Below are 19,612 nucleotides of genomic sequence, written 5' to 3'. Positions count from 1 at the left end.
TTCTTAGCAAAAAATCATAAAATGTAATCTCTTTGTATCATGGGAATATAAAATAAAGTATATGCCCACTTGTGAATGCTCCACATATGATATAAAGCTAGTACATTCATAGTCACTTGAAATACGTTTTAAACAAGTCTCTCTCTTGTTTTTATTTAGCATCCACTAAGCTTAGTGATCTGTTATCAAAAAGAGTCTTATACCTGCCATGTACTGGGCCTGTAGCAGTGTTGCCTGGCCTGATGTATGGCTCAGACCATAATCTGCAACCTCATCTTTGGTTTCCTAAAATTAATTATTTTTCAAATGCTATCAAACACAGTTCTCCAGCCTCTGCAAAGCTGTTTTCTGGTGTATTTTCCTGCAGAATGATATGTGGAAGGTGTGTGTGCATTTCAGCAATAGGTGCAGTTTATACAATCTAAGCCATATCTGTGCTGAGTGATCACAAAGTAGTTATTTCACCTATAATATAACATTTCCTTTCGTGCATAACTGCTTCCCAACACTATTGTTTGACTCAGAGGGCTGGAATGAAGTCCCCTCTGAAGTGTAGACAATGCATTTCATATTTAAACAATTTAATATTTAATAGCTAACCAATTAAATATCTATGTAAAACAGCCATTTTTGAAGTCTGAAGAACAAGGCAATATGCAACAGTAGCCAGAACAGTACTCAGCTGATTGCCTGTATCAGTAGAGGAAAACATTACATTTGGCCCTTAAAGAGAACATCTGAATTTAGAGCTTTGAAAAACAGCTTTCTCTAGGGGGTGGGGTTTTTGTTTGTTTTTTTTTTTACTATTATGTGGAGCTTTTGTTCACTTAGGATTGTTTACTCCAGCAAGCAACCCTGTGCTCTTTGTTTAACTGATTTTTTTTTCTCATTTGGCCTGTCCTTGTCATTCACATGGATGACATTCTTCTTTGCATTGTGGCATACAAGAAACTATTCTTTATTGACCTTCCTGTTGTCCTTAGTGATTAAAATAAGAAAAAATAGTGAATAGTATGGCTTGCATCTGTCATTAGCTTTTACTTAGAAGTTCTCTGAAGTCAAGAAACTCATAAAGAATTGCTTTCCACTTTATTTGCATCCCCAGTGAACAATCCTGATGTCTCTTTAGTTGGAGACAAATTCTGCCCTTGATACTCATGCACAATACCCCTGGCTGTCACAGAGTTGTGTGGGTATCGAAGGGTTGAATTTGTTTAACAGAAAAAGAGTCTGTACATTTTTTTAAAATTATTTGATTTCTCCGTTTGCCATACAGACCATGTGCTTATAGCAGAAGGCTAACTATTTGCTTTTCAGTTTCCATGTGTTTTGCAAGTTAAACATTTCATGTTGTTTTTTATGTGATTGCAGTGGGAAGCAAATTAGAAGACTTGGAAGAACCTACACCAAATCGTTCAGGAATTTTAGCTCTTTCCTCAACACCACAAAACACACAGATCATGGATTGAATTCCTAATAGGTTTATTTGATCTAGAATTTCTCTAAGGGTTACAGTTAGTTTAATATGTGAGATGATGTACATCAAAAATAGATTGCATAAAGACCTGGTTCTGCAGTAATTCATCATTGCCTGGGTAAAATTCAGCCCTGCTGTAAAGGAACACAACTCTATTAAAATCACTGGAATTAGGCCCATTGATAAAGGGCTGAGCTTGGCCAAATGCTTCATGTCCAATCCTGAGGACTCAGGCAGAAGTTAATCTGATGGACAGAAAACTCCGACTGCAGTAAATGGTGATTATGCCCATACAAGGTCTAAGGCAGATAATAACTATGGGACAACTCTGCAGCTGGTATAAATTAGAATTGCACTGCTGCCTTCTACTGCGCTCTGATAGTTTATGCCAGCTTAAGATCTGCCCTCACAGAAACAGCATGTACTCACAGCTGTGCTTATGGAAAACAGCTGAAGTCCTTTGTGTCATCACCCATACAAAGCAACCGCAAAATGCCAGGAGATCAAAATGATGGCATTGTGCACCCATTTTGCATGAGTATAAGTAATTAAGGAAGGTGTAAGAAAATGGGAAACTAGGCCCTGAGTATGCGTATCTCAGTTTATCTCACTACGTAGGTCCTGTGGAGCACTGTCATAATTGAGCTTCTGAACAGAGATGAATGTCATAAAATTATTAGTGGGCCTGTTAAAGCTATCTCTTAAGTTGGACAAAGTCTCGCTGACTTAAAGGACAGCAAGATTAGGCCTGATAAAAATTGTAAATGGTTTGGTCTACACTACAAAAGTTTGCAGCATATGTCAACCAGGAGCGTAGAAAGATCACACCCACCACCAAATACAGCTATATCAGCAAAGCCTCTGACATGGCCAGAGCCATGCAGATGTGCACCACTGGCATAGCTATAGCAGTGGCTGCTCTGTAATGGAGGCAAATCCATAGTAGTCCAAACTAGTATTGATACAATTTCACTCAATGGTGCAAGTACAGCAGGTTATCTACAGAATAAGCATCTCTTCCCTGTTAATAGGTTAGAGGGTATGTAAAGATTAAGGTCAACTGTTGCACCAAAAGGCCACAAACCTTGTAAGTAAATAGTAAAGCTTTTATTTTTGTTAAGAACAGCATTTTGAAAATAAAACATCTGCCCATGCTTTACAACCTTTTTAATTTTGTATACTTATGTACAGTCATTATGGTACATGTTGATTGTCTTGAAAATCCTTTTAAAGATGTACTTAATACGATACCAGTCTGCAACAGTCAGCGGAAAAAAGGGTACGTTATAAAACACACATTAATACATTTAATAAATATATATATATTATCTATCAAAAATGAGCCTTCGCTCTCATCAGTTAATAAAAAGCACCTGCTTTGTAATCCTGTAAGCTGGTAGAATAGTCCAGTTATTTTATAATAAAAGCTACAATGCTCCCCTTTACACAGCCTTTAGTTAAACCCAAGGCATCAAGCTCAAACAGCCAATCAAGATGCCTGTGCAATACTAAATACAGAAATAGCTAGTTCTATAATAGTTAGTGTACCTTGTGTGTATTTAGGGTTCCATCCTGCAAAGATGCTTTACATCTAGGAGGTGCTGTGCACCCTTGACTCCCATTAATCAGGACTGGACCCTTAATGTATGGCTCTATAACAGGGGCCGGCAGCCAATGGCCTGTGGAGCCATTTGATTTGGCAGCAATAGCTCTCCCTGTGCTACTGCAGGGAAAAGCGATGGTGGGAGCTGGATCATAGTGTCCACCTGTCTACCTCTGACCCAAATTGGGTCAGTCTGGCCCACAGGTTCCCAACCTCTGCTCTATACTCTTCTCTTGCCATTGAACAAAGCCACTTATTATAGAAAGTTTTTTTTTTTATAACAAAGTTTTAAAATGTTTTAGGATTTCATTTTCCTATACAGATAATATGTGAGAAGGAAATAACCATTATTATTTTTAAAGGGACAACATAGTAGCTTTTTACACTATAAAAGCTCATTATACTGAAATCTGAAAGTCTTGTGCTTACAATTATTTAGTATTTTGATCACAGATGCTCTACATTCTAGGTAACTTTCAAAAAAGGCAAACATAAACAGTATGTTTACATTAATCAAAATATAAGTTAACACAAAGGTGCCTTTTTTCCTCAATCACACATTATTTGGGGCATATTACACCACAGACTACCAATTGACAAACATAAGTCATTTATTACTAGTTATGTGAAGCTGGAAAGTACATCCCATCCTCTAATCTATTACCACACCTCCACCACCACAAATTGCAGGTCCACTTCTGCAAATCCTCACTGATGTGAATTATACTCATTTACACGATTACCCTATAAAAGTAGTCATGTCAGTTAAGATTTACAGGATCTGGCCCTGGTTTTGCTTAGGGACTTTCAACTCCTATTGACTTTGTTAGGAGTAGACCTGGGACCTTAATTTGTCAATCTTTTCACATCTAGGAAACATAAAGTACATTAAAATTTCTAGGATCTCTGTGTCTTGTGAAGAATTTGCCCAAAGTCTGTAAAATCTGTGTTGTACTTAATTCATAATTCTCAGTTGTAGCACTGATAAAGAAACCTGTCCTACCATATATGCCATGGTCATCTTACACATTTTGATAATACACAATTACATATTTTAAACCCAGTTTTTTAATGAAACTTTTGTTAGCAAGCCATTATTAGGAGTGTTTATATGGCTCCCAGTGATTCAGTCTCTGGTTTAATAATCAGGATCACTAATATCATTTTATTTGATCAAGGCTTTGTTTTAACAGGTAACTGCATGGCTAAATTACTGGACAACATGCAATATCAACCCCAGTTTACTCAGTTGCAGTTACCTAAAAAAAGAAGGGGGGGGGAACAATCTTTGTTGTTTAAATTCAAACAAGCACATGCTTCCTTTGGCTCCAGGGGGGAACATCTGACATGGAGCTAACATGCTCCTTTAATCATGCATGACAGAAAAATATAGCTCCTCAGAGAGAAGGCTTTTAGGAATAAACCCCTATAAGATGATCATGGCAAGAATGGTGACTCTGTGTGTGTGTGTGTGTGTGTGTGTGCGCGCGCGCGTGCGCATGTATGCACATATATATATACATACATACACATATACATATATACATGCACACAGATATTGGTATATTTATGTGCAGCACTAAGATCCTGATCCTGCAGCCCTTGCACTTGTAGGTAGACTTACTGATGTCAACGGACCTACTCATTTGAATACAAGTCTACAGGATTATATTCTCTTATATTAGAACTGGAGGTACATGACAAACCAGGAAGACTTTTTTTTAAAAAAATAAACAGCTTATCTTTTGCAGTATATAGCAAGGAGCTTTTTCCTGTAAAGCTATTCAGGTGTTCAGTTTCCTTTCTACATTTATACTTTTTATTTGAAAATATATATTTTTATTACAGCATATGCAAAATTTCATCCTTATACACTTTCATATACCCTCCTGTAAAAACAGTTTGCTTTTATTATCTAGGAAAACTAAGAGTAATATTGGCCAAACAGTGAATTCAATGATGCTTTCAATGTTTGATATGTATTATATGCTAAATAATAAAGGAATGATTTGCTTAAAAGTAATGAAGGCCATGGCACGAAAAATGGGCAATGTGAACCTGGTTAGATAACCTCTAACCTTTTGACAGTGTCCGCCTTATGTAAGCTCCTCAAATAAAATAATTAAAATAAAAACACCATGACCTCCCGCATGGAGATGCTGCTACCTACACGCTGAAGTGCACTAAAAATTGCAGTCCATGGGGCTACTCACATGAGTAGGGATTGCAAGACCAGGCCCACCTCTAGAAACAGAAGGTCCAATCCCTGAAGCTACCAAGTACCTCCTGGAAGGAGAGCTGTATCCTTCAGCTGCTACTGTGGTGTTTTGCTCAATGTTTTAAGGATCAGCCCATAAGATCTCTGTCGTACAGGTGGTTTCCTTTACCGTTTCATCTCTTGGGACTCCTTGGCAAACCCAAGCCTTATCCTCTCCTCAGCTAAGTCTCTGCAGAAGCAGGTCTTTGCATTGTTTCATACAGTGGACCCACATGTACATTTGTACAAAATTAAGAGTCTGAGAACATGTGGTTCTTTGCCTGTACTCTGGGATGAGACTGCAACAACAGGGTATCTTGACCATCAATTTCCGATTCCACATGACTGAGAAGATCTAACTCTACCTTGGACCACTACCTTCCTTCTCTAGCATTCAGGGGCTTTACACAGTTGCACAAAACATGCCACAGCCCTTCCATCTGTCCAGCACCAAATTTGATTCATGATCCTTTTAAAGAATAAAAGCATATCATTGTTGAGAGTGGTGGTCACTTTGTTGCCATGGACCAGCAATGCTCAACTCTACATGACATTCACAAGGACATTTACATCAGAAATGGCTAATGGAGCAAACAAGAAAGTTTTTCATGAGACATTTGAAATGAAGAAAAAAAAAATCAACAAAGTAGAAAGAAAGCCTGTATGTTTTCACGCTGTAGTGGCAATCTCTTGTGGCAATATGGATTAAGTTTAGGAAAGAGAGGAGGGGTTTTTTTTGCAAGCAACTGGCAAGCAGTAAAAATCAGGCTTGCCTCGCACACTAGTTACAGAGAGACTATATCTTACATTTCTGAATGCAGTATCCCCTCTTCCGTTTTAAAGTGTGCCTAGTTCTACTTCAAATTAGATTCAGCTTGAATTTTGCAGAGTTGTATTTTTATGATTAGCTTCAGTTCAATAGTGTTCACATTTACATAAAATCCTCTCTAGGATTTCAGTTCCTGGATCTTTTGTTGCTTTGTTCTGGCATTTTTGATTCCTCCCTCAGAAAAACACACTGCCAGGGAACAAAATCTGTAACAATGACTCTTATTCTCTAGAACCCATAGCTTTCACCAGAGGTGTCTTCCAGTGTAACTTGGCGGAGCAGTTGGTATCTGGAAATAAGGATAATAAACCCATAACTAAGAGCTCTAGATTTCAGAAATCAATGTTAACATGCTACATTTACAAGGATAGCAGTCGCACCTTTATTTCTAGGCAAAACAGTACAGTGATGTTTATCTTGAATCTGGGCACTATGTGCATCTCACCACAAGGAAAAGGTAAGACTGTCTATGTATTAGTCCTTTTAATTTATTGTCTACGGTAATAACCTTTAATTATTGTGTGTATTTTTGGCCTGGAACAAGCTTTGTGCTCACCCTTCTCTAACTGTTCATCTTTAAGCTGCCTCTTCCCTGAGCTGCTTATTCTGATATAAAGGAATATGGGGACAGATGAATCCAGGCACCCAAAAGGATGATATGCATTATGGCTGTTGTAAGTCATTCTGAAAGCAAAACACAAACTTCATTGTCATTCAAAGTTGATTTATTCCCCCACTGTATTATCAATGGAAGGAAAATACTGATATCTAATAACTCTGTTCCCTTTAAGAAATCAAGCCTCTAATGAAAGAAACAGAGACCTAGAGTCAGCTCACATCCTTTGTGTTTTGATGTTGAGTTATGGAATCAGCTCATGGTTTAAAACAATGAAAAGCCAACTTATGTGAGTGTAAACTGGCTCATGAGTAGCTTTAAGAAGCATGTAGGTATGCGTGAAAATGTGGAAATGAGATTTTTCCTTTCTTTTCCAATGGGAGAGATTTCTATGCAATTCCTCAAGCGCAAATTATAGACACAATGGGAGTGAAATTGGCTGTTTGGCATCAGATATCTAAGCCATTCTTGCAATGACCAGGATGCAGAATAATACTTTGCCTATCAAATACGGGCATGCCAAACTATTGTTTCAGAGAGGAAAATTAATGCACATTAATATTAAGATATTTATATATCCTCTGGTAGCACACCTCTATACCGGTGTGCAGCATACTAAAATATATATGTTATACGAGGAAAGTGAAAATGTCTGACGTCCACACTATCTGCAACAGATTCTTATCAAAGGTATTTTCACCCACAGGCCAATATACTATGCCAGCCTGTTGCAGAACTTACACAGTATTGCAGAAGTCAGGATACCAAGTACATATCACTTGGGAATTAGATTAGCAGCTTTAAAGTAAATTTAATCCAAAGTGGCCATTGGACATAGAGCATCACCAGCAAACTTGGTTCCCTCAAACTGAATGCCCAAGCAGAGATACACATTATCCTGTAATTATATAATTTTGGAGGGGAATGGAAGCATTGCATGCATACTTGCTGCTAGAGATAGCATTTATTTTTCTCCCCCCCATGTGAGCAAGCAGTCTAAACTCAGTTGTTCGTTCAATAAGCAGTGGTTGCATATTCCCCAGGGTGTACCCCAGACTTTTTAAATCATCACATTTTTATACTTACAGTCCCACCGTTCAGCACAACTGCCATCTCAGTTGGCTGATAAACATTGCTTCTAAAGGGAGCGCTCGGTCGGCTGCCCAGACTGCCATTGCGAAATCCTGCTGTTCTTAAAGCTGTGTTTAAAAGGAGAAAGATGATTCTGATGAAAAAAATTGCTACTACTTCTCCCATATACAAGGGTTTGTCTACAATTTTGTCTACTGTCTTTTTAAACAGTAGTGGTGCCCTCAGGTGGAATCCTAATCCCAAGGAAGTCAATTGGATGTTTGGCTCCGACTGTAACAGTCATAATTTAACCCCTAATCTTTATACTGCCTTTGTACAGTAGTTTTATTCTTACACTCTGGGTAGATCTTAGACTCTGTTTTAAGTAGAACTGGTAGGGCTTGGTATGGGGCAGAGTGACAGTACTTGGGGCCAGACAGAACCGGCCTTAGGGGTGGGTGACTGGCCATGGCATCATGGTCAGGGGGATGCCACACACACACACAGTGCCACCCCTTTTCCCAGGGAGCCCTTGTGGTTCCCCTAGTTGCTGCTGAGCCAGCCATGCACCCCTGGAGGAGGATGGGGGACAGTGGAGTGGAGGGAGGTTACCCCCCTCCCTCGCTCCCCACTCCCATCTCCATGGGCTGCCAGTCTCCCTCCCTCAGGAGCCAGGTGGCTTCCTTTTACCCCTCTTTACTCCTCTGCTTCCAGCGGGAGCCAGGCAGCTGGCATCAATAATTAATCACCTTCCAGCAGTGGCTGGAAACAGCAGTGGCAATAAGAGTGGGCAGGAGGAGAAGAGGAGGTGGCAGCAGCAGAGGAGGAGGTGGGGAGTATGTGTGTGGCAGCGCTCAGCCTGGCCCTGCTCACTGTAGCCAGCAGCTCTCTGTGTAATGGTGACACTTCCCAAGAGCTAGTGCCCTGACTACCATGCCCAGGTAGTGTGTGGCAGCCGCCTCGCCAGGAAGGGCCGCCACTGAGGAGGATGCGGGAAGATGAGAACAGGCTGGTGCAAAGGGCAGCAGCAGTGGTGGCAGCGAGGTCAGCAGGGGTGGGGGAGTAGTGGAGGAGGAAGTGGGGTGTCTGGGGAGCCTGAGCCATGCTTTCCCGCTGTCTCCTTCCCGCTTGTGCGCTCAGCACTGCCGCCCTGGGCCTCAAGTGCTTCTTGCTGGGCTCCGAGTTGAAGGGGGAGCTGTTCCATCTGGGCACCACTGCCAGCGCCTTTTACTCGGGGCTGCTGCTCTCCCCAGGGCAGGGGGGGCTGGGGAAGAAGGCACCAAAATCCAAGTTTGTCTAAGGCATCGCTTTCCCTAAGGCTGGCTCTGCGGCCAGATTTTAAAGGAACTGTACACCGCACTATCAAGTCAACGAGTGTTAGGTGCCTAAATACTATTAAAAATATGGGATGTTGATGCGTTAGTACTGCCCATAAAGTAATCTCCAGTTTGGATGCTAAATGGTTAAGTAAAATGACATTTCATTTCTTTATTCTGTCACTATGAAAAAAGAGCTCCAAAATATGTTTTGAGCCAGCAAATATGCTCACAAAACCCTCTAAGCATGACGAATCTGGCTAGCAAATATAAATTTTCCAGATGCTTTAAAGTTCTTTTTTTCTGTAGAAATATTAAGCAGATATTTGCTTTTGAATGGTATGATCATGAAAAAATATTGAGCCAAAAGATAACGTATTGTCCAACACATTCTGAATGTTCACACCAGAAGCATCTAAGGTCATCTTTATTATGGTAGTTATTAATTTTGCAATCTGTTATTCTTTTATAATTTACACTTTAAATGGGAGATGAAGCTAAGGAATATGCGTCATTACCTCTGAACCAGTAAGGAAGCAGAGATTTGCATTTGCTCTGATTAGCTAAGAAGTAAATAATGGGCTTCACCGTTGCAGCCAAGCAACAGGCAGCCACTTGTATGTACAATTTGAGCAGTTGCAATGGTTCCATCGCTCTGTATTATTTATCTATGAAACATGCCTGTTTCAAGAACTCATGATCTAGATTTTCTCTCTAATATTTAATTCAAGTTACAGGTCAGCAGCCTTTAGGAGTTTTGCTACTGACATCACCGGGGCCAGGATTTCACCCAATGTATACAGCAAAACTTAAATTGATTATAAATACTGTAGCCACACGCTGCCCTCTGTTCACTGCTACTCCTGTCAAAGGGAGTTTTGCACAGAGAGAATATTGGTATTGAGCTTTCTTACCACATATTCTAACCCTAAAAACACATGCTCACTTTCCACATGTGAGTAGCCTCACTGAGGTACCCTTACTTTTTAATTATACTTACCTCCCTTGTCAAGTGCTCTGAAATCAAGGGGTGGTGAATAGCATGATGAAGGAGGTCAGCATTATCATATATCACCTACAGGTCAAAGTTTATAAATACACTTTTACATTCTTCCATCTCTTAATCAGTAGTATTCCCTGCTTATAATTTGGTTGCCTTGCCTGTTTTGACACCAAGGATTATACCAGTATTTGAATCTCTCTCTCAGCACATAGCTAACAGATTTGTAATGCATTATGCCATTAAAAACTGGAGTATTTACATATATATTTTATTACCCATATAACTCATACATCTATTTTCAAATGAGTTTTAAAGGGATAATCTCAGGCTGCATTTCATTCTCCTGTTTGCTAGCTACTGTTATTTATCTAAATTGCAAATTACTTCTAGCTGGGAATGAGAGAGTGTTGTTTGTGGTATGTTTGCCTTCAGAATTTCTCTAAGCAGTGTTACTATTTTCGTTACATGGCCTGTCAGTGTAGTTATCATGTTAAGGACATATTTTTTTATAGATAGGTAAATTGTAGACAAAAAACAAACTTTATCAGGGAGACTTTAGCAAGTGTCAGCCCAAAGTCCACAAGCAACTCACTTGAGAAACAGGCAGTACTCTTATTTCACCATTCTACTCAGTGAGTAAACACTAAAATAACATAAATATCAGTTATGAACCAAAAATTCATTACGTCTGGGTAAGCACCTTGGTAGCTGTAGAACTCTAGCTATAGTGTGAACCTGAGTTTCACTTAAGAGCCCAATCTTAGTTGCTTTACAGAGATTTTGATCTGCCCTGCTTTCCCAGGCCACAGGACAAAGCGCTTTATACATTTATTATAATAAGTAACTAGTAATCTCTGGGATAGCAAACAGGAAAATCTAGTCAGTTATAGGCTGCACATGCAATGCTACATTTAAACCAACTCTTCAACCAACTACATGTAATAACGCAATCTAACTATTCCAGAAGTATGATGCACATTACAGAGCTAAGAAAATGCACAACCCAATGCAGACAACCACATCTTCCATTTAAAAGAATAAATCAAACGTGGGTAAGAACAGTACATTCTTTAGAGAGTGGGGGTCACCTTGGCTAGGCTAAAGCAAATTTGCTGAACTGAGATGAAAGCCATGATTCTGCTCTCACTGATATCTGTCTCAGTTGAGAATAACTCCACTGAAGTCCTGGTCGTTACCTATCTAAAACTGGTCTGATGGGAAACACCAGATCCAAAATGCCAAATATCTTTTAACAAGCAAGAAATCTAAACACAGTGGGGAAGCTCCCTTTTTCCTGCTAGAAATGTTAGAAATGCAGGGTCAACTGCTTATTGCCATTGCCGGAAACTGAGCCTGTGGGATACACCCTTGTGATCCTAACATATCATCCCCACTCAAAGCTTTTATAGAAGAATAACACCTCTAAGGTCCCTGCTAATATTCCCTGAGGGAAAACTGTTTCCTGACTTCACCATTGTCATAGCCAATGCGCAATTTCCCTTCTTGTCTGGACTGGATCCATTGAGCTGCAGCAGATTACATCATGTTCAGAAAAACCCAGAGGTACCTTCAAGTGAAGAGGAGGTGCTTGGTGCCATCCCCAACGCCTGTTCTAAGGAGCTGCCAACCCGAAAAGCCAGCTCTCGGCTGGAACAGTGCAGTGCTCTTCCCCGCTAGAACGAATCGAGAACTGTTGCCAGCTTCCCCAGATACAAACATGTTTACAAGCTGCAGGACATCGACTGAACGAAACCTGCACGGAGGGCCGCCATCAGGCAGTTTCTTGCCATATGCACTCATGTAGCATCCGAGTATACTTTCTGCTGTCACTCTATGTAGCTTTCAGCTAGATTCTTTCTCTTGGGAAACCAGTTTTGGCTGGGTCTTTGCTTAAGGCCAATTTCACGGTGGTGTCAACCGTATACATTACTCTTCAGGTCGCCTAACATTTTGCACAGTGTTCCTGTGTGCTATTGTATAGGTGCTGTGTGTCACTGCAGAAGGAGCTGTGGCAGGGAGAAGTGTACATACTGGATATATACTGCATGCAGACTGCAGAGGAGGCATTCTGTTGCTTTTCATTCCTTGTTTACATTTTTTATTCAAGGAGTAAAACCTTCAGCGCAGAGATTTTATCTTTATACTTGTTTGTGAAGTAACTTGCATGTTGTATTATTTATATAATAGCAAAAAGAGCCTTGGGTCTTATTTTTAGGAAGAAAGAGAGTTACTAGTTATTTTGTCACCCAAGAATAATGAGGACTTAACCCTGAGCTTTCTATTCAAACATGTTTTTACCTCAATAGTGTTACCTCTTATTACAGTAGAAATGAGAAGGAATTCAGGCTGCATGAGCTAAGGACATACTATGGTTAATCTTTACAATTTCCATTTAAATGACTTCGATTGAAAATATTTTTTCTCCTTCAAAATTAAAACTGTCTTGGAATACTTGCTTTCTTTTTTAAAAAATTTTTTAGTTTTTAAATAAAAAAAATTAAGGGACAAAAGCAAAAATACAGTGTGCAACCCCCCCGCCCCCCCAAATAATATTTAGAACCAGCTCTCTTAAACCACACAAACTAAAATAGCAACTTGAGCAAATAGGTACATTTTCTTTTACTTCTTGCAGGGAAAAATCAAAATAGGTCTTTTGTACAGTAAAATCTTACCTGCATTATGTTCATCCATCGAAAAGGCTTTATTTTCCATGTAGCTTCGAGGAAGTTGTATATCTTCCTCAAAAGCAGTCTCCCGCATTCTTGGTTGTGAAGTGTCAAAATAGTTGGGTGTGTTTTCTTGCTGTGATGGAAGAATGGTGCAGTGAACTTCTGGGATAGCGTGAAAAATAACAAACACCCAACCACTAGACACCAGTGCAATTGCAAGAGTGGGATCACTCCATTTGTCTTTTCTCTTCAGTTCAATATTACCAAACAGGTACATAGTCATCCAAGCTACCCAAATTAGAATTGAGAAAAAAACTGTTATAATGAGGCATACTCCATTTTTCTTCCACTTCTTAAATTTTCCACACAGAGTGAAGAGAGACAAGCCCATGGCTACCACCATCAAGAACATAACATAAATCAAAGCCATAACAAAATCCATTGGCTCATAACTGCAGGCCAATTTCTTGTCTCTCACAATTGTCAGTATTAGCCACTCCGTTGCAATAATGACTTGGACCAGCATCAGACAGATTGCCATGCCAGCCAGATGCCAGCCAGATGGACTTTTACCATGTCGAACTAGCCTGCGTAGTCTCCAGGCTTGAGCTAGCAAGCATGAGAAGCACAAGGCAAAGATAACTCCCCACAGAAACCTTCGGATGGAACATAATGTTTCATCTTCTTGTATGATGAATGCAAACGTCAGCCCAAACAGTCCTAGAGTCCCAAAAAGAAAGAGGAAATGCATTCCCAGTGGGCTTTTCTTCTCTTTGTCCTTGATGAATGGCAACCTCACTAGTAAAATCAGCATCAGCAGCAGTGTTGTCAGCACTCCCGCTCCAGCAACAGCTTCTACTACTATTCCCCAGATAGCATCCAGGTCACACAGGTAAACATACTGGGGGAGAAGATCCAGTCCACATCCTCTAGATGTACTCGAGTTTTCAGAAGAGCCATAGCTGATCACGAAGAGGAGGAGAAAAACGATGGCGGGGTGGGTTTTCATTTTTCTGTCTGAGACAATGAGATAAAGTGACAAAATAAGTGTTTAACTGCCTGCACATTAGAAAACATCAGCTACAACCCCTTTTAGGAAACCTGGCAATTGGCAGTGGAATTAGCATACCACTGTAAACGGCCTAGTCCAGTTTCAAATGCAAGAACGTGCATCGATTTTCAGGTTTCACTCCTCCCCTCCCCACATTGTATCCAAAATATCAGATGATTCCCTTTTTGCCTCTACAGCAAACTAAAGACATTTCCAAACACATCTGGAAATAGACTAAAATACAGCCTTCGCAATCCTGAAAATATTTACGCTAGTGTGAAACCCGGAAGTACCTTCTGTTTATTTAATATTCAAATGAAATTGAAATAATTGGAGTAAAATGTTTATTAGTTGCAGGGTCTTTGGAACCCAGGGCCTAATTAGTGTATAAAGAAATATCAGAATCAGGCCACTTATATCTGTGTAAAGCATGCGGGTTATTTCTAATTCACCTTTAACAAAAGATCTGGGCACCCGTGTTTACACCAGTGTAAGAAAAGCAGCAGACATTTGAGGTGTGGTCCTCCTCAAGTGTGTAATTTTCTAGACCCCTCTAGCAGTACACCAGGGTAGAAGTGTACCGGTGTGAGTTACACCAGCAGAGGGGTGGTATGAAAACAACTGGCTCAATGATAACCTGCTCCCCTGCCCCCTAGTGACACAGTGCTATAATGACACCTACTGTGGCAGCTGCCGAGGGCGAGCTGGTCACCCGTCTGCTCCAGATGTCATTTAAACTGAGGTACAAAATGGATGCAAATTACACTGTTGGCTACCATGTGGTGTGGCCAGGCCCAAGGGACATGAGAATAAATTCTAGTTTTTTTGCTCTATTTTTACTGTTTATAGGCACAAACAAAACTCCAAAACTACTGTCTTCCCTCTCCTCCCGCCCAAAAAAACTTTTGATCCAGGTAGAATGACACAATCCTCAGTCCAACGTGCGTCTCCTCTCACAAATAGTCTCTCCTTCTCTTTCCTCCCCAAACTCAGGTCTTCCATTGCATTTATTAAGGGTAAGGCTTAGCTGCAAAATGTGTGTGTACAATAAAAACAGTACACATGCAGCACCATTAATCAGCAAAACAAAAAAAGAATGAGTCATTGTTCTTAGTAAATAGAAAGCCATCCAAAAGAAGACAAACAACAAAAAATGGAACGTCATTGTCCTTACTTTCTTGCAGCAAACAACTTTAAATTCTTTCGGAAGATACCATACCATACACGAAGCACCTTCAGAATGAAACAGTTCTGGCCAGATTCCATTTTAATTATATTCTGCCTTTCTGAATTTTCCATACAGTTTTAGTTGTTCTCTACTCTCATATGTTAAACAAAACTGGGCACAAATCCAGTTGTTGATAATCCTTTGCAAGTCACCTTTAAAGTAACCTTTCCACCCCAGTATTGGCTACAGTTCAGAGGATGGGACGGGTAAAGTAATCCCAAACAGGACACAAGTTTTGCTGCTTTCAGGGGAACAGCTCTGATGAGCACATTGTTTAGAATGAGACCCACAGTTTACAAGACCATTAGGATGAAAGCCCTGTGTAATGGAAACTGTAACATTCCTCATCCACCAATGTCTCTTCATGTGATATATCCAACACGTATGCCAAGAAAAAAGCTATCAACAAAGAAAATTCTTTTGGAAGCCAGGCATATGGCCGAAAACTGATAGCTGTATAGATATTCCAGATGATTTAATAACAATTATAGACATGTTTTGTGACAGATCAAGCAATTTTCAAAAGAAATGTCTATACCCTTTCACTGAGCAGTTAGCAAAATATCCGTTTTAGATCTTTTCCAAGATCCAGGTTTTGGAATAATGTTTTCTGTTGGAGGTACCAGAAGAGTAAATGTGAGAATAGAAAAGCATAATTATTTTTCTATTCTTTAACTGTATTAGACAAGAAATACGATAAGGATTAATATCAAAGAATCACAAAAGTAATATGGTCTGTAAGTTGAACAAACAGAAAGCAAAATGTACAACTGTCTTTCCAGTTACCGACATTATGATTCATTCCCATTGTTCCATGAAGTGCTCCATAGCTGCTATTATCTCACATATGTGATTGATCTGGGTAATGAGGTACTGCAATACAACTAGTGGTTATTTTTCTAACAAACTATAGTGTCATTTGGTAGAAAGAGTTTGCTATATCTGATAGATTTCTAAATGATTCCTTTGCCACAGTCCTTATTGTGGCGAGTGGTAAAAGCCTTAAGAAGCATACGGTTCCCAACGAATTGAGTTTACTTTTAAATGAACAATTGTTCTGTTGAATTCATCCATTGGTCAATGAATACAGACTGAATTGGAAGAAAACACATTCTGAGTGCTAACCTGCAGTCCTATGACTGCTCCTATGCATATGAGCAGTATGTAGAATGCAATCTCATTGACTTGAATGGGTTTATTCACATGAGAAAATACTTCTCACATGTGTAAGTTTTGCTAGATGAGGCATCTGGTTGGTTTTTCCCTAATATCCACTGGGTCTAGCCAGAGAAGGCTATGAAACTCATTTGGCAGGGAATGAAATGCAGAGAAGAAAATCTTGACTGGGCCCATGAGACTATTTCAAGCTAATAGTCCATTTGTGCCAGTGTGCCCCGCTGCTCTTGAGAACTGGGGTCAGCCTCACACCAGGCTTCTGTGACTTGACCATTCTGGAAGCTAAGCAGTTGTCCTCTTAAAAAATGTAGGTCTTGAGAAGCTGGAGTATGCCCTTAATGTTTCATAGGCTACTCTATTGCCAAGTAGCACTGAATCACAGTTTAAGGTAGTAAATATTTGCATATTCAGTTATGCCAGGAAGTGGAGGAAACGCATTTCAGGGATATGCCTTGATATTACAAAAGTAAAGCAAAGAAACATTTAGCTACATACTTAAATTTGAGACTGGTAAGCAGAAATGAAGGGCTACCAATCAGGTTTTGAGAACAATCAGGGCACCAAAGGAAAAAGTCCAAGAAGTAATGGGTCACGTGGGAAATTATTCAAGACACCTTCTACACTGAGGTCTCCTGGGTTGGAAATAAGCCAATGAACAGCCCTTTAAAGGAAGGTCCCTTTAAATTTTCATTATCCCATCATTCCAAATTAGGTTATAAATACACTAAATTAGTTTTCAGTGCTAGCTCTGTTGATTATTTGCTGTTGAAAGATTCAAGGGCAATAAATTAAGTACAAGTATCTCTAACTCCTAAGATATTTTCCAGTTTTCTAGTTACTTTATTCATGTCATGTAACCCTTATGTGATTGAACTATTCCAGGACAGTCTGTTTCCATGGAGATGGTGCTGCATGGGTAAGCAGTCATATTGTCAGCCCATCATTTATTTCCTGCTCCTATTTAGATATTGGTGTGGGGAGTAGGTACTAAGCTCTGGCTATCTCCCCCATATGGGAAGAGTCAGATTTCTTTGGAGTGGGGCATCTGCAGCAAATAAAATCCCAGAGCATGCCAGAGGCATCCAACCGTAATGGGAGTTTGCTCAAGTTGCTTCCATATGTGAAATGACATTTGAGAGTTGAAACATTCTAGTTTGGGACTGCTAGTGGAGTTTCTTAGTGTGAATTCTTGTTACTGTCAAACTAGGCTGGTGTAAGATACTGGACAATGCTAGATTTTGGTGGAGAAATCTACCGCTTGAGAACCTTTGCTACTGGCAGCAATAGTATCAGCAGCCAATTTTATCGTGACTGTTTAGATCAGTGTTGATCAGGGATACATGATCCGGTGGTAAAAAAAAACCCCAAACCCAAACAAACAATAATACCCTATCTGCTACGAGTGCCCTTACTCTTGCTGCTGTTCAGGAGGCTGCACCAGTAATAATGCAATGTTGCGGAAATGTCACAAAAAACAACTAATCAAGAGAGGTGTCAGCCAGCGGTGCTAAATTATCTCCAGTGAAGTTGAGTGGGGCAGTTATAACAGAAAGAAGCCTACTCGAGTATTATTGACAATGGACTCTTCCCCAAATTAAGGCTGACCCAGCATATCTGTGATGCAGCAGGGATCCTGGGTCGGTAAAAAGGAATCTGCGCACTGTGCGAGTAACTAGAAATATACTTACTGAAGAGCTGGCAACCTAAGGCAAACACAGACAGAACGGCCTGAATATTGGGGGAGAGATCCAAATTCTGCTCTCAGTTACATGAGCAAAAAGCCGGAGTAAGTAAGTGCAGATGTATCTGACTTATCTGATGAAGGGGATAGCATCTGAACCCCTCCAGTGAATCCAGAGCACAACTAACCCTGCATGGAAGGGCTAAAAAGTATACAAAAGTTATCACATTTTATTTAAGAATCTCAGTCAGGCTGACCTTTCATAGCTAACGCAGCTGTGCCAGATCCTTAGCTGATTTAAATCTGCACAGCTCTACTGGCCGCAACTGATGATGTGGACCAGGGGTGGGCGACGTTTTTGGGGAAAACACCCACAACCTCAACTTGTAAGATGCTGGTGTGCCAGGAGTGGATGGCAGGGGCATTATGAGGGGTCGATCCTTGTTGTGGCACCGCAGCCCGGACCCCTCGCCTGCCACCCACCCTGAGGCATGAGTTCCCTGCCCCACCACCGAGCCTAGGCTGCAAGCAGCTGCACCGGGGGCCGCGGGGCCTGGGCCTGGCTTGGCGGCAGTGGCAGGTGCGCATGCGCTTCTAGCAAGGAAGGGGCTGGGGCTGCACTGCACCAGCAAGGATCGGGCCCCTCGTGGCTCCCCCACTATCTGCCCTGATGCACATGTGCCAAGCAAAATGCCTTTGCGTGCCACACTCTGGCACACGTGCCAGGGGTTGCCTATCCCTGAGCTGGACAATACAACCTCATACAAGAGCCACTGCAGCCTACTGCACTTTTTCTAAATATAGAAATTGCTTACTAACTAACTTCGAAGTCTGAATCAACACAATCTGCTTCACTAAATGGTTACATCCTTTACTACTATTAAACTGTTTAGATTTGTGAAAAATCAACGTGTCATACTCCTGCAAATACTCCTGTATGAAACATCTAACCACCTGATCGCGAACAGAGAGAAAACAGCCGTACAATTTAAATAAAAGCATCCGTGATGCAAATAGCAATCCCAGTCTGTTGTACACCAGTAGAAGACTCCTTTGTGTTCAAGTTATAGAAGAAAATGCCATCAGCCTGAAGTGTCATGAGTTAGAAATTAATCACAACATAGGACGTGTGCCAGGTCCTTTTCCATCTGATCTGAGGAATGAGCTTCAGCACCGATAAAAGAGCAGCTACCGCCAAGCCGCGATCAGGCTGCTGAAGAGACGGATTTCCAGAATAATAATTAATAATGCGATTGCGCTTTGTATGCAAACTCCCCGCTGTGATTTAGACTTGCTCTGCATAACAACACACACTGTTTTTTTTTACAGCTCAGCACCTCCGCTGCTGTAGAAATCATGACCCCATTCAAAAAAGGACAGGTAGAAAAATCACGGCTGTAATTTAAAAATAACAGGGAGCGCGGAGTATAATTTGAAACAATCCTTCTACTAATGGAGGTATTTTGAATTTCTTTCTGTTACCTTCTGCACATCAGTCATCGGTGTCTAGACACTGGCACTTGGAAACTCTAAGAAGCATTATTTGATTTAAAATTAGGTGCTGGATTGGTTTCTACTCGTGACAGTCCTCAGACGGCCTCTATTTCTGTAAAAACTTAAGACTGATGTCCCCCC

The 19,612-nt window shown here is 40.6% G+C and overlaps 2 protein-coding genes across 2 annotated transcripts in view; one reads left to right on the top strand and one right to left on the bottom strand.

Moving 5' to 3' along the window:
• Positions 1-3,615, top strand: part of IQCK (IQ motif containing K) — an 88,150-nt gene extending 84,535 nt beyond the window's left edge. The window contains exon 9 of the mRNA XM_019541768.1: positions 1,372-3,615. Within this exon, the coding sequence (XP_019397313.1) occupies positions 1,372-1,469 (98 nt within the window). The 3' untranslated portion in view covers positions 1,470-3,615. The remainder of the gene's footprint in view (positions 1-1,371) is intronic.
• On the bottom strand, positions 2,570-14,372 carry GPRC5B (G protein-coupled receptor class C group 5 member B). The gene is made up of 3 exons (XM_019541767.1): positions 12,845-14,372; positions 7,869-7,981; positions 2,570-6,455 (listed from the first exon to the last, which is right to left on the bottom strand). Exons 1-3 carry the CDS (start codon positions 13,848-13,850, stop codon positions 6,411-6,413), a joined length of 1,164 nt encoding a protein of 387 aa, XP_019397312.1. The 5' UTR covers positions 13,851-14,372; the 3' UTR covers positions 2,570-6,410.
• Between the last annotated feature and the right edge of the window lie 5,240 nt (positions 14,373-19,612).

Source organism: Crocodylus porosus, unplaced genomic scaffold, assembly GCF_001723895.1.
Source record: "Crocodylus porosus isolate Cpor-Errol unplaced genomic scaffold, CroPor_comp1, whole genome shotgun sequence".
Taxonomy (NCBI): Eukaryota; Metazoa; Chordata; order Crocodylia; family Crocodylidae; genus Crocodylus; species Crocodylus porosus.
Note: the sequence above shows the minus strand (reverse complement) of the source record. Positions and strands in the feature narration are given on the sequence as shown.

Excerpts from the sequence above, each read along its gene's own strand:
- GPRC5B (XM_019541767.1), bottom strand. The coding sequence starts at position 13,850 with ATGAAAACCCACCCCGCCATCGTTTTTCTCCTCCTCTTCGTGATCAGC. Across the intron at positions 7,982-12,844 it reads GATGGATGAACATAATGCAG|CTTTAAGAACAGCAGGATTT; the intron begins GTAAGATTTTAC and ends TTTTAAACACAG. Across the intron at positions 6,456-7,868 it reads TTGTGCTGAACGGTGGGACT|ATACCAACTGCTCCGCCAAG; the intron begins GTAAGTATAAAA and ends CCTTATTTCCAG.